Source organism: Temnothorax curvispinosus, unplaced genomic scaffold, assembly GCF_003070985.1.
Source record: "Temnothorax curvispinosus isolate PA1 unplaced genomic scaffold, ASM307098v1 QBEX01004937.1, whole genome shotgun sequence".
Classification (NCBI taxonomy): Eukaryota; Metazoa; Arthropoda; class Insecta; order Hymenoptera; family Formicidae; genus Temnothorax; species Temnothorax curvispinosus.
In genome coordinates this window covers 610,774-626,576 of record NW_020214717.1, presented here as the reverse complement: position 1 = coordinate 626,576, position 15,803 = coordinate 610,774, and the positions used below count along the sequence as shown (strand labels likewise).

Genomic DNA, 15,803 nt, shown 5'->3' with positions numbered 1-15,803 from the left:
GATTGTTCCGAAGAGTGCCGACGGCGCTGAACAGACGAGACAGGTATCGAGTTTCGCGTTAGCTGCTCGTTATCGTAGTATACGCGTAAAATGTCGAAGATTTTCTTAAAAATAACGGAGGTAATAAATCTCGTATCGTAGCAATGTCTCATATATCATTATCATTATGACACTTAATATGGCGATCGATGAATGTGTAGAATCACAATAGAGTTATCACAACTTTCAATGCACACATTTAACTTTTCGTAACTTGTTAGCAGAATCAAAATTATATATTCGCGAAAGATTTATTGCTACGAAAATCAAGACGAAAAATTTCACATTTGGGTGCTTGCTCTTTATAATTTCGATATGCATTGCGGTAATCCGAAAAAAGAAAAGCAACTTTGGAGCGATGATGCGAATCATAATCGTTATTGTTGGTGCATGGTTCGCTGTTCGATGAACGCGACGCATCTGCATTCGCAATGAATTGATTTATAATGACGTTACATGTTCGGCTTGTTGTGCGAGTTATGCGTGTCAATGCGAGGTGTTATATGTAACTGAGAGTGGACATGATAGCCCAATGTGTACTCGAGAAAATTTAATTTGTCTATACTGCGTGGCCCGCCACCGAAACTTTTAATTTCTCGCAATTGTGACATTTCATGAAAACTGATGCTGGTTGCTAAAAATCTATAAGACGATGTCCCGTTCACTAACACTAAGAGAAAACGTTATTATTGCGCAACATAACTCAAGTGAAACGAGTGAGCGACGTTTTCCAAGTTTGTGTCTCGTGAGATATCAGCTTTCAGATATGATCTGCAATTAATCATGATTACGACGGTTGCGTTGAGCAACGCGTCAAATCTTGTTGGGAGCTTCTATTGATTAATGTGGAGCAGTGTGGCATCGTAATCGTTACGCGATTACAATTAGTAAATTGCCTACTTCCATTTACTCTGTACAAATAAAAGACATTCAGGTAAATCAAACTTGTAAGATAGTAGACGTTAATTGCACGACGTTAATGCAAAGAGTCTCACGTACGTAGGACGACTATAAACTTCGATTTGCTTTACAATGGTACAAATTTTAATCTTTACCAACGGATATGTGTCATTCAGACATTTGTGTTTTTTACGTATTAAAATTAATATTCGATACTTTTGGAATAATCATTTATTGAATTCCACGATTTTATTTGACGAAGTTCTATGTTAATTTACAACTAAATTAGTTGCACAGCATGTGCGAATATGTAAAATTGGGCCCAAATAAATATTCATGCGGTAAATTCAGCGCGTTGGAGTTATTAATTATTGATATCTCATTTCGAGTCTCCGCGGTTATTAAAATATCAATGACTGATTTTAGTCTACCATACGCGTTTATCTGTATAATGTCAAATAGAATTAAAATATATTTTCTGACCCTTTATTTCTCGGATATTTGGGACGATAAAAACGATTTCCATTCTGAAATATAGCAAAAAGACATGCAAACATTTTATATTTTATATTTTATATTTTATATTTTGTTTATTTAAATATTAATATATTGGATGTTTAGAATTATGAGAATATATATTTATAACTTTTTGTTTAATTATATTCTGGTTTTGACAAAATTTTTTAGTTTTAGGTGGAAACAAATGTTGTATAAAATGCATTTTTGTTGTAAGTTTTAGAAGATATAAATTGTCTTTACACATCCGAGTGTACGCAGTATTGTTGATTTATTTGTAGCGATATATTATGTGTGCGTGGAGAGCGATAGAGAATTGAGATTGATGATAAGATTCGTGATATAGAGGCTCTATTTCATAGATTAAAAGCTGTATTACGACTTGCTGCGAAAGAAAGCGAGTCACGAGCGAATAAATTTGACAGAACTCAATTTTTTGAGTTCCATCGAATTTTAAAGAATTCGAATTTCATCAAAATTTATTGATTAATAAAATCTTTGTTTAATATTATAACTTTTGATAATTGAGAAACAACTATCCTATCGAATATTCTCTTTACTCTTTTTCCAGTTCAAATCTTTGTTCTGTTTCAGAAAGTTCAATATTTGATGGAATTCGAATTTCGCGAAGTTTGATTAAATTTTCTCTTAGCTATTTTTAATCAAATAAGCTTCTTATGAACTCCACCAAACTTCTTTCTTTGATGTAAAGTTTCTGTAAGTATTGCTGAAGTTTAGAGTTTGGTGTTGGGATTCTAAATTTTATTTATAAGATATGATAGAAAACATAGGAACCAGTAGGAAAATAATGTAATTGACGATGTGATCGGATCATTTTTCAAATTATAACCATGATATACTGAAAGACATCTTTGCTATCTATAACGACAAAATGGTTTTGCTAAAGTATTTTTTTAAATCTAATTAGAAGACATCTTGACCAATTGAATTTAGAAATATATGAAATATCTTTATATATCATTTAAAATGCGTACTTAATACTTATATTTATTGATACAATCAGATGAAGGAACGAGTTTTTTTTCGCGCGCATTGCGTGCGATTTGACATTTTTTGAGAAATAGTCCGACCAGAAATTGCAACGCGCATCGTGGAAACGTTTTGATTCCCATATTCGAGATTCAGAATTTATTAAAAAGGATCCAACGAGTAGAAACAAAACGGTGTTAGGTAGCGTGTAAGACTGCGACGATATAAAATTATTGTACATGTATATATACATATGTCTAAGTAAAAAGAAGAGAAATAAAAGATTGAGATGATACGAGAATGAGCCTGATTAAAATGATTCTTGATCCATGTTTTTTCGTGACTTTTGATATTTTCCGGTCTTCAGATTAAGCTCCCGTCACTGCTTTTTCTTTTTAAATTCAGGTCAGGCAAACAGGAACAAAAAGTTACACGTAATATACAATTATGTAAATGTTTCAAAAGGTAAATCACGGCTGAATTTATAAAGCATAGTTAACATGCAGTAAATTATGTTTTTAAATTATTTCTCTAATGAAGACCGATGTTAAATTTTTAAAATGTCATAGTTAAAATTTCTTTACTATGTGTACTTTGATTTTCTACAACTCGATTTTTTTTTTTTTAAAGATGTTACATTTTCCTGTTTTTAATATTGGGTCGTAGTGTTTAGAATATGTCTTAATTATTTAAATCATAATCAACTTGAAATATTTGATTCTAAATAATATACAGCAAACATGAAAAAATATATAAAATTTTAAACAGGAAAGATGTGTTTTTTAATGAAATGCTTTTATAATATTAATAGCACTTCAAAGTAGTTTTTCAACTATATAGGTATATGAATTAGAGGAGTGAATTATTACTGAAATTATAGGTATAGGTATAATCCATGAGATAAAAAAAATTAGTTGCTTGGGATTAAAACCTAAAAATTGAGATAATTAATTTACCTTCATAATCATGCTTTTTAATATGAAAAATATAGAATATTGTATACAATTTCCATTCTTTACGAAAAATTTAAATGCGTGGTTGTAACTTGTTTTTAATACAGATTTAATACAGATTTTTGATACTTGTAGTTGAAACCATTTATTATATGCTTTATGCATTTGGCGATATCCAGTCGAATTGAATAATAAATAAAACTAAAAATATGTTGGGTTATTTTTTAAGATAATCCCCAAATCTGCAATGAAATGCGTGTGAAAGAAATACATGTTTTCTGTCTTGAGTTAGAATATAATTGAAATTTATTGAAATCCAACAGAAACTGTAGCGAACGTTTCCCTTTAAGCTTTTCATTATGGAGAGAAGTAATGATATTACTTCAAAGTAGTTTTTCAACCATATAGGTATATGAATTAGAGGAGTGAATAATTTTTATATTACTGAAATTATAGGTATAGGTATAATCTATGAAATAAAAAAATTAGTTGCTTGGGATTAAAACCTAAAAATTGAGATAATTACTTTACCTTCCGATAATAAAAGAGTTAACCATGCACACACACACACACACATATTCACACGTACGTATATAATCTCTAATCTGTAGTAACACTGTACGTCCTATATATTTTTTTAAAGCGATAAGAAATTAATTTTTACAAAATTAATTATAAATCTCGCTTTTTGAGATAGATTAGAATAGATTAGAATTCTTTAAATTTGAATGTCATTGAGAGACAAATAAATTCAATTTATAAATCTCGCGCGTATTTGAGAGCCAAAAGGTAGGGCTAATATAAGGTTGCTCTTCCACAATATAACCTTATTATTCTCTTTGAGACTTCTGATGGGGAATATATAAACTTTTATTAAGTCTGACGGGAATATCGGAAAAAAATCATAATGGCTGCACGTAACATCAAATTAATCGTGCAGCAAGAAGGGATCGTTCCGCCGCCAAACGGGAGAAGGAAGAGCCGATTCTCCTTGTACGATAGTTCTCCTGTCGAAGAGGAGATTGCGCGTTAACGAACGAAGCGCTTGCGCCGGAAGGTGGTGGATGCAAACTCGATTGCCTGTTTGAATGAACTGTCACACTTACACGGAAGCGAACGCCCAGCTCGTTGCAGATATAGCGAGGCTGCGTTGCACAGGGGAGCAATCTGTTGCTGAGTTTTCATCCGTCAGCGAGAAAGAGAGAAGAAAAAGAGGAAAGGAATGAGAAAGAAAGAATACGCGTCATCAGCGAGACGTAAGAAAAATCGAGTTTCTTTTTGACAACGCTTCATCATCGCGTGGTTGAAAATGCGAATAATAGGACATTGTTTACTTTCGCTGTTATCGTTTCTCTTTGAAGCTTCTGATGATGATGTAAATATGTAAAATTTTATGAAGAAAATTATTTTTCTTGTGAAAGATAATATTACCACTTATGTACAGCTAAAGAGAGCTTGAGAAAAGTGCTTTACATATATACTCTTCATATACTTTAATGATTTTAATGGGAACAAGGAAGACTTTATGCTATTTTTCTTTTAGGATCGTTTATGAGATATTTCAGATAGAAACAGATAAATTTCAGATAGAAACAGATAGATTTTGCAAATAATACCTAATGAAAAAAATTAGTTAAAATAATAAGAAAAGAAACTTGCTAAAATTAAAAGCAAATTGAGAATATATACATTTCGGTCAGAACTTAATTTTTTTTCATTTAATTTGAAACTAGATTAGTAATAAATTAATTAGTAATAATTAAAAATAAATATATTTATATATTAATACGTGTTGATTTTTTTCGAAACTTGTGAACGAAAAATGGTTGAAATCCTCTAGATTCCAGTGTGGCTTATACGTATGCAAAAAATAAGTGTGGCCTGCGAGAGTTAAAAAAAATAGTATTAAATGTTTATAATATTACTCATTAAATAATACATTTAATAATATTGATTAATATTGTAACAAGTATAATATTACCAAATGGATATGTATTATATTTTTAAAATAGTCTTTTTAAGTGTAAGTATTAAAAAATATAAAAAATATATATATATTGGTTAGATATAGGTGGGTTAAAAGCGACCAAGAGGAGTCTTCCGTTAGAAAATTTCGTTGAGGGCGTTTCTCTTTATCGCGAGATTTTGCCCATAACGTTAGTCTGGCAGGAAATATCGATTATTGGTTAGGTATCTCTCTTTTTCGCGTGCAATCTATAAATATTGTATGGGTTCTAAAAGTGTCTGTTCATTCTCGCGAAAATATGTGCTGGGGTATCTCGATGTATGCGCGATGCAGGGTAGAATTTTAGGATTAATATGTTTTTAAAAAAGGTTACCGTTATACATAAAATGCGTCTAGTAAAATAATAATTTTTTTGGTGTATGAATTTTCTTATTAAAATTGCATAGTTGTAAGTGTTGTAACATATTGATTTCATAAAATGCAAGTAAATATTCTTATATTTCAAAAATGTTATTGCAAGACAAAAAAATACAAATATAATTGAGAAATATATTTTTAAGAAACGTAGAATACAGGATAAACTCGGGTAAGATGGCCATAGAGGAAAGATGGCCAACCTATGTTCTTTCAATCTAGCTCGCTATGAAACATCGAATGAACATGAGTTGGCCATCTTTCCTGTATGGCCATCTTACCCGAGAGTTTACCCTATATTATATTTTAATTTATTTTATCCAAATTATATACGAAAGAAAAACATTTAGAAGAGAACTGTTATAGATTCGAGAATCAAATATTTTGTAACTTTGTAAGATAGGACTGTAAAAATATTAGATAATAACATTCGATAAACTCACGGAGAAAATTTTATAGTAAATATTACTATGATGTCGCACTAGCTGCGGACCATCGAGGAATTTCAAGTTAAAATACTATAATTATTGTTTTAAAAACGATAAAATAACGTAATTTTTACCATAAACATAGTAATTTAACTTAAAATTCCTCGATGGTCCGCAGCTAGTGCGACACCATAGTAATATTTACTATAAAATTTTCTCCGTGCTTAAATTTTTGCACTATTATTTTCGAAAATTTTTATCACAAGTTTTATATATACATATGTATATATATATATACACATGTTTAAATAAAAATTGGCTAATCTACTGAATGCTGCACTCAGGTATTTTTTGGCTAAAAGAAAATTTGGCACTGATGCAAACAGTAAAAAGAGAAGCGCAACAGAATGCAACGTAGTGACGTGCATTGCGTGAATATATGCTTTTTTTTAAATATAAGATATTTGTTTAACTCATATTTACTTATATAACCTTCCACTAAACTTCCTCCTCGATTTCATTGAGTTTTCTTAGCAAAGTGCATGTCTTAAGCGTTTCCTTGGTTTCTTCAAGTATCAAATTATGTACATATAGAAAGTCGATTCTGCCAATATTAGTTAATAATTGGGACATATTATTTGTACATTATGAATTCACGGTTTGTCATGTCATATCATTATCGAGACATGTATTGTAACAAGTATACATAATTTATATTAATTATACAAATTGTGCATAATTACTGATAACAATGCACATTATGTAATTTATCTATATCTTGCATAATTGTTATATTACGGATTTATTCAAAAATATTATACAACAATATAAAAAGTAAAAGCTTTAAAAATTATAAATATCTATATTCATATATATATATATATATATATATATATACACACATGAAACAATAGATAAATTATTATTATTGATTTTGCTACATTACGTTTTCTATTCTTAATACTATGTTTACGCATGTGATATTTATTATATGATATTTATCCGACAGATGCATGCCAGAGACAGCAAGTAAAAAAGTAGCATAAACGCAAACAAAAGAATTTCTATCGGGTATTATATTACAATGAAAGAACGCTAATGAGAAATGTCATGCGATAAATGTCAGGTCTAAATTTAGTTTCAGACGGAAACGAGTATTTTTAAGTGAAAAGTGGGCGATTTGTGCGAATCGCAAAATGTATTAAGTTGTATAGATATATGTAATGTTTTTGTCAAGAGTGAAAAATCTTTAATTTGACCTTCATCTAAAAGTGTGTACCAATAGAAATTAAAACAAAAAAATACCGAGTCCAAAACAAGCAAACCGCAAACTCAGTGTCAAATAAAAACCTTGATAGCTCGCTGATTAAATATTTTCGTTTCCAACAGCAGATTGCTGTTTCGTGTATTGGCTTTATTGCGTGATGAAAGTAAATCAATAAATACTTTGAATGATGAATAAAGTGTCGAGCACAAGAAGTAGTGCGTGTCAGTTAACGTAGTGATTGTAATCAATCGTGTTTCTTCGACATCCGTAATCTGTTGGTCAATTTTATACGGTTGGACGTATTGTTATATTGCAATTCAGAGCTGCGTGAATAAAAATTGTAGATAATTATTAATTATTTCGTCATATTATAGAAAATTTTTTTATTTCACAGAAATAATAGCTCTTACACAGTGTCATATTTTTTGTGATATATTGGAATTTAGCTTCCGTTTTTGTTAAGATAAAATGAAACGTAGAAGTAATATAAATCTGTCTAGAACCTTAGTATATATATTTTTTATATTTAAAACTATTTTAGTTTTGATGTTAGGTAAAGTATCTTCTAAATAATCTTAATCCTCTTTAGGTTTTTTAGATTTATGCAACTAAAATGTAAAAACACAAACAAATGTAAAAATTTAACAAATAATTATAAACTTCGACAATATACAAAGAACAATGAAAGGTTTAAATGAATAAATAAACCACAAGCGCGCTAAAAGGATTACATGAAAAATATTTGACGGTTAAAACCTGAATGCACCAGTTACAGCATTTTTCCAGGTTGCTTTGTATTCAGCCCTTCGCTTCGTCGGTTTATCAATTTTTCGGGCCATTTGTCGCGTCGTTCTAGTGCAAATAAAGCGACGGCGACGGACGCTCCCGTATATAAAGCCGCCCGTTTATTCGAATTTCCATTTACCGCGCATATTATCATTGCCGTACAAATTTTCTCCGATTAACTCGTAATTATCCCTCTCGACCTAGGTCCCTGCCGTTCATTCCTCTGCGTCCCTCGTCCTCGCATCGATCGAATCGGATAATTATAACACTGCGGCCGGTGCTGCGGTTCGAAGGACGACGACGATGACGACGGCGATGAGGAGTGGTGTGGCGGCCGGAGTGAGAATTTCAATCTCGTGCTCGTTGGCGAATTTCGGATACTCGAGGTGCCAGCAATTTCCCCCGACGACAAATACAATTTCCAGGTAGGTACTCGCATTGAATACTGTTTACGTGGGGTTACGAGAACCCACGGGGTCATCTTGTGGAAACTATTAATGAAGCTGCGGGAGAACATTCATCCTGGCACGTATGTGTCGATGTTCTCTCTCTCTCTCTTTGTCTCTCTGTCTGTCTGTCTGTCTCTCTTTATCTCACCTTTTTTTTCTCTATCTCTCCCTCTCTTTATTTTTTTCTTGTTTTAAAATACATATTTTAAACATTTTAAATATGTAATATATCATTATGTAATATTATTTTTAATAGAATATGTTTTGGAAGTTTGGATAATATTATAACTGGTAAAGAAACACGTGCTTTTATTCGGGTCTTTTATAAAATTTGAAGAGTTCTACTTATATGTATATATACATATAAGTAGTTCGTTCAACTTTACCAACAATATATTGCTCTTGAGATTTGAAAATTATTTTTTGAAACGTCGATAAGTGTAATTTCTTACTTAAATAGGTTTCTAAGTTATATTGAAGTTGTTTGACAGTGTGTTGTGGAACGAAAAAAATCTGAAAATTTAGTAGTTGTCAAGAAAGCGAATTTTTTCCAGTTTTAGATTAAATCAACGTTATAGCATGTCACAAGGCTTCGAAGCCATTAAAGTTCAAAAGAAAGTGCTAAAGATCGAAACCCGTTTTGTGTTTTGAGTTATTTCAGTTTAATATAATAAGGTGTAATATATATGCTTGTCCCCGTTTATGTTAAAAATAAAGAAGATAAGAGAAGAGAATGTATTGCGGGAAATCTGTTGGAAAATATTTGAATGTAATTTCAAGCACGTAAGGCGCGCTTATGATCCCCTAAAGATAATAAACGATGCTCATCAGGTGCGATATAATAGCGATATATCTGCATAATGGTATTTGGATACACGGGCTATTTGATTCATATTAGCAAGACATGACTTTCCCAGGGAGAGCAAATTTGTATTTAATTAGACGACGATTAATAAGCGCATCGTGTCGATGGGAGGTCTTTCGAAGGCAATTTTAGAGATTACGAGAAAATTAAACACAATTCAAATAATGTCCTTGTGTCGGATTTATCATATCGCGCGCTCCTACGTATTCTTCATATATATATTAGTCCGCCTCGCATTAATAACTCCCCCGCGCGGATAAGCGGATATGTCAGAGAGAGATAATTTCCAAGTAGAACGCCCAGGAGAAAACAGATTTGCGACTAATTTTAGAGTACAAGTATAATCGGACTAAAATCAGTCTTGATAACAAAATCCTTATCACGGAAATGAGAAATATGTTTTTTCCTAAGAAACATAGCAATGACGATTAAGTTTTAGATTTATTTCATACTTTTTTCTTTTTTTTATCGCATAAAATCTTTGTGATAATAAATTTTTCCAGATAACATTACATATTAGAAAAGATAAAATTATTTTAACAATTTTTTTTTAAGTTATTGTGTCAAAATAATAAGCTTACTACTTGTATTTGCTTGATATTATAAATTATGTGGAATATGTAACAGTTTGGAATTTTTCCAAACATTTTCTATATTTGAATATTTTTCATTGTAAAGCTTAATGCAAGCCAATTTTATTCTAAAGCCAAATGACAAACTTTGAGCATGATTTTGTTTGATCTCTGCAAATTATACGAAATATGTAACAATTTAGAATTTTTCCGAAAATCCTGTATTTGAATAGTTTTTATTGTAAAGGTTAATGCAAGCCATTTTTTTTTCCATTGTAAAGCCAAATGACAAATTTTGAGCATGATATCTTGCTTGATTTTGCAATGCGAAATATGTATATAGGCTTAGAATCTTTCTGAAAATCTTGCATTTGAATATTTTTTATTGTAAGGCCTAATGCAAGATAAGAAATTTGAGAGAATGAAAATTGACTGTACAAATTGCTTCTTGAATTTCGCTGCATGGACAAATATCGATATCTAACGTATATGTATGTACCTCTGAAATCACTCTATTCGAATATCTCCGTCATAAGGGATGATCGCTCTATCGCGATGTGCGCGTAATGGTATTTCGCATTCGAGAGTCGTTGGATGCGGATTCCGCGGACGTCAACGACGTCGCTCACGACGACCGCATTTCCTCGGTAAGTAATCGGGATTGAGTTACGACAGTTACGTCATTGCGTTAGCAATCGTGAGTAGCCACGAGTGATCCCGGGAAATCTCTAATGAACTGGAAACAATTAAAAAATTTTTCCTTTTCAGGCATTTGTTTTGCTCGTCTTTAGACGTCAGAATGAATTTTTTCTTCATCTTTTACGCCATTGTTCATTCACGTCTCTTTGCAATTAGTTCTTAATTCTAACAATATTCAAGTGTTCTTATAACTGAGCAAGTCCTAACTTTTCTTAATTCGTTTTTGGCTTGATAGTTTATACGAGAATATTTGTGTTACAAATGAAAAATTATTATATTACATTGAAAATAATCATATTATCATTATTTTCCACATATATGAAAGAACGTTTTAATATATTACATAGAAATGGGTGAAAAACCAGATATATCTACTAATGTTAACGTAGAATCAACAGTTTAGAAAAGTATATAGAGACTTACTTAGATAAAATCGAGCACTGCTTAAGATAAATACACGGTAATTGCATTTAGAACTTGAATGTTGACTCAACATTCTGAACATTATGTTACTTTGGTTGTACATAATATATTTATTAATCAATCAAGCTCATTAAATTTAGAATTAGGCACTCACTGTTTAGTTAAATATGCAGCAAATAAATAAAAACGTATTTTTGCAAAAAAATTGTGTAAAAATAGCCTCTGAAAACATTATTGCTAATTTAATCAGGATATAATGCAAAATGCAATATTATTGAGCGCAAAGTGTTTGACGAATGCAATTAATTTCATCATAGCACTCATCGGGTGTTATAAACTAACAAATTATTTATTTCTAGAAAACATATATAGATATAATAAGATTTTTTGACGAATATTTTAGAAATAATTATAATTTATGAATAAATGCCTGACTGCCACTATTAGATCACAGATAAATTGCGCATTTCTGGTAGATTGCTCTCGAAGGTTAATCAGATTAATAGTTTTCGATCAGATTAATAGTTTTCTCATTCAAGTTAATATCATCAACAGAAATTCTCAAAAGCCAAATTTTAAGTCAAACAATCAGTTTGAATGATATTTCCTCATATAATATTAGCTCATAACTAAAAAAATGTTAATGATCTATTGTTAATGATCTGTTGTTAATGATCAATTGTTCTGTTTCTCTTTTTCTATCTCTCTCTCTCTTTAACTTATATATTTATCTTATTAGAATGAAATAAAAAAAAGAGGAGAACATATATTCTTTGAATTTGTGTCGAAAACTATTTTCTGTACTGTAAAAAGTAGGTAAAACTATTTCTCTACAGTGAAAGAAAGGAAAATAAAGATACGGGATATACGAATATCCTGATCATAAGATCGTAAGACAAACTGATCTGATAGGGGACATTCGATCACAGTTCAGGATCGATACAAATGTATCGTAATCGTATTTAGGATTCGCAGATCTGTCTGGTTCGATTGGTCGAACCGAACTGAATGCTCTCGTAGTTTGATCAATACAAGTAGCGCGCAGGCGTTCTCGGCATGGCAAATGGAAACACGAGGCTCTCTCCTTTTCCTATTCACGTCTGATCAGAAACAGCTATAGACGGTAAGAAATGTGTACCGGGGAAAACGTGTAAGAAGATACATAGCTGAAATACAGTTGATTTTTTCTTGCCACAGCACACTTCAATCGGCTATTATCGAGAGAAGAAAGAAATAATCTGCAAATTAAAAACATATACTTTTTCGTTCTCAACATACAAGTTAATTGTTTTAAGAATGATTTAAAATTTGTTTTACCATCAAGAGTGGTAAAGAAATTATTGCAAATTAATTTTTTGGATATAAGAATTATTTGTTTAAAATTAAAATACGATAGAAAACCCATTTTTAACTTTATTATCCCTTTTGATAGAAGGGTTAAATTGAAAGATAGGATATTTTCGATATATCTGGAGAAATGAAGGAATGACGTATTTGTCAAATGCACTTATCAATTGGGCCAATCATATTGGTGTCAGCGAGGAAACCCCCAATCACGGCATTTCAAGATGATAAACCTTCTCTCATCATTGAGACTACGATTGATTTACGATGTCCTCGGGATATCAATTACCGGCTTGAGATAACATTTTGTTTTGTCAATGTTCCTCCCACACAGCTATAACCGTCGTGCAAATTTTCCGCTTCGTCTCGTCGATATCGCGTATTACGTTTACTCAGTCCTATGAGAAATGATACAAACAGAATTTCTCGATGGCACAACTCATAAATCCCCAATCGTATCTTTTACCATAAATTTTATTATTAGGAAACGTATTTTGGGGATCGTATCGTTGTTCGTGAGATGATGGTAATGGAGAGGAGTATGGTTGGATAGATGTATGATGTATGTGTGCGGTCTGTCGACACACATATAATAAATGTTTATATAAATTATTTTCAATTTTATCAGATTATAATTATATATATTTTATTTGCGATCTCTTAATTGTAATGACAGATTTTTCTTCTGTGACTAACTTGAAATCGACTTTCTTTCAGCAAAAATATTGAAAGAAATTAATTTTTTTTTAAATTTTTTAATTTTTGATATTGCATATTCTCTTTTGTGATTAGATTTAACAATTATTATTCTATTAAAGTAAAATTTCAAAGTAATTTTATCTATTTTGAAGTAATTTAAAAATATGATTTTGTTATCTATTTGTGCCTCCGACATTTAAGAAGCTTTTCTTGCAATTTGTAACGTACAATCAGAAAAACTGTTGGTGCCTTAGCACTTTCGCTAAGAAAAAAAAAATTTGACTTTTTTATGACATAATTTAAAATTCTTATTAAAATTAAAATCGAGTTGTGTAAATTAAATATGTTAATAAACACGTTTATCGTGACGCATATATTTTGATGGTTTCTTTCTCTATATTATCTTAATTTATTTTACTCCGTACTTTCATGTATTTCGATTTGTAAAATATATAAGAATCTACAAATCACTCACGTGGTGTCAAAGTAACGGTTATTTCCCGTGTTATGTTATCTCAAACAAACGTATTTCGGCGCGATCAAGCGTACAAAGTTTAATCTCGCGTTATTCGTTCTCCACGCTGTTGACCCTTTGGGTAATCCTGCGCTCTGCTGAAACGGGTTTGAAAGGACTAGCTTCGATCTCGGAGTAACAGAAATTTCAGGATATTTACCCATCCGGTGTCTCGATTGCTTTTCGATATTAAAACTTCAGTTTATACGAGCAATCCGGAAAGCTGTATTGATTTTGAGAATATGTATATTAAAAAGAAATTTAATATATACATACAACATGAACAAATATTTACATATAATGTCCTAGATTTCCTGTACCATGTTTATTTATTAAAACGTTTAAAAATTGATTTTACATTTTGTTGATCAATTTAAAATTTATTTGTAATATTCGGATATTAATAGTTTTTGAGTTTTCTCTAGGTTTTTGAAAATCGAGAAATTTTTATGAATTAAGCTTTAAAATGACGAATAATAAAATGCTATGTATCTTTAAATATGTAGATTACATGTACGAAATGATGAATTAATTTGAGATTTTATTACTATAAATATATTTTGTTTTAAATACCTATTGAAATGCAGAGAAAGATGTTTTATATTTCGAATTTTCGCCGGGAAGTTGAGCTTAGATTAGTCAAAGAATCTCGTGAATCATGAATATAAAATTATGTAATACTCGCTGCATTTCTTACTCCGCTTTGTTGAATTTAATAATTCATTCCCTTAGAACGTTACATACATAGAATTTTAACGATGTAATTTTGCAGCTATTCCGGTGTACTTTTAATCGGCTTAATTTGTACTCCGCAGAGATTTTGATTAAAGCTAATCGTATCGCGAATGCTTCCGCAGTTAAATCGATCGTAATGGAGAATTCAATAAATTTGTGTAATGTGCAAAGGCACCTGATTTACCTTTGCGCTTTATAGTAATTAGAAACATTTTATTGGTGTCCACCATTTGACTACTTTGCGTTCGTAGGAATATACCTAATCCTTGAGATATATGTGTATAAAAAGATGATAACCTCGTGTTATACACACCCTCGACCTTTAAACCACCGTTGCGCTCCAACGAAGCAAGACATGTTCCCCGCGATTTTCAATAACGTGCGTTTTATATGTATTTTTATATTCTGAAATAGAGTTACCGTCGACATATTCACAGGATTGAATCATTTCAATCCATTACAGACTTATCAATATTCTTATTTTCGTGCCGTTATTACGTTTTTGATTCATATTGAGTGTTGTAAATAAGATTAAAATCTCTTAAGCATAAGGTATTGGAAGATGACAAAAATATTCAGTTATACATAAAACATGTATATAAAATATATTAGCATAAAATCCCAGATTGAACCTAGAGAGATTTCTGAGAGTTATCTCGAATAGGTTTATTACAAGGCTAAAATAGTTCAAAGAAAAAGAAATGAGGCCAACGGAAATTAATAAAATCACTTTATTGTCCGCCAAGCAAATTTGTCCAAGTCAGGCGCGATAGAACGTGACGTTGAGTTTCGCGTATTTTTCACGATAATGACCCTAAGCATATATATTATATGACCATGAAGCAACATAATTGCACGTGTGCGAAAAATTAATAACATACTATTTATATTATGCTAAGCGCACATTCGTGCATTAGACGATAACAAACTTATCTTAATTAAGTCTCTTGTCTCTTGTCGTAATTTGAAAAACTCGCGTCTCCTCCACGTGTCATATTCGCGTGGTCACATTTTTTCCATGTCACACGTTGAATCAGATATTTTTCTTATAGTTACACGCTGTAAGCAGAAAATCACGCAGTACTGTATCGCGGGCAAGGAACGTTGCAGTTTTGATAAATAGGCGGATAAGACATGTCTGTGTCATGTTAATGTTTTATGCATGACACATCCATGTTGTATTATATAACATGTTTTCATTTCATGAAATTTGATAAACATTTACAAGCGCAATGAAAAAAGAA

General features: G+C 31.1%; 1 protein-coding gene across 1 annotated transcript in view; it reads left to right on the top strand.

Moving 5' to 3' along the window:
* The window catches only part of LOC112454267, a 36,667-nt gene that overhangs the window by 8,011 nt on the left and 12,853 nt on the right, over positions 1 to 15,803 (top strand). Inside the window, exon 3 of the mRNA XM_025015559.1 lies at positions 8,464 to 8,684. Within this exon, the coding sequence (XP_024871327.1) occupies positions 8,464 to 8,684 (221 nt within the window). The remainder of the gene's footprint in view (positions 1 to 8,463; positions 8,685 to 15,803) is intronic.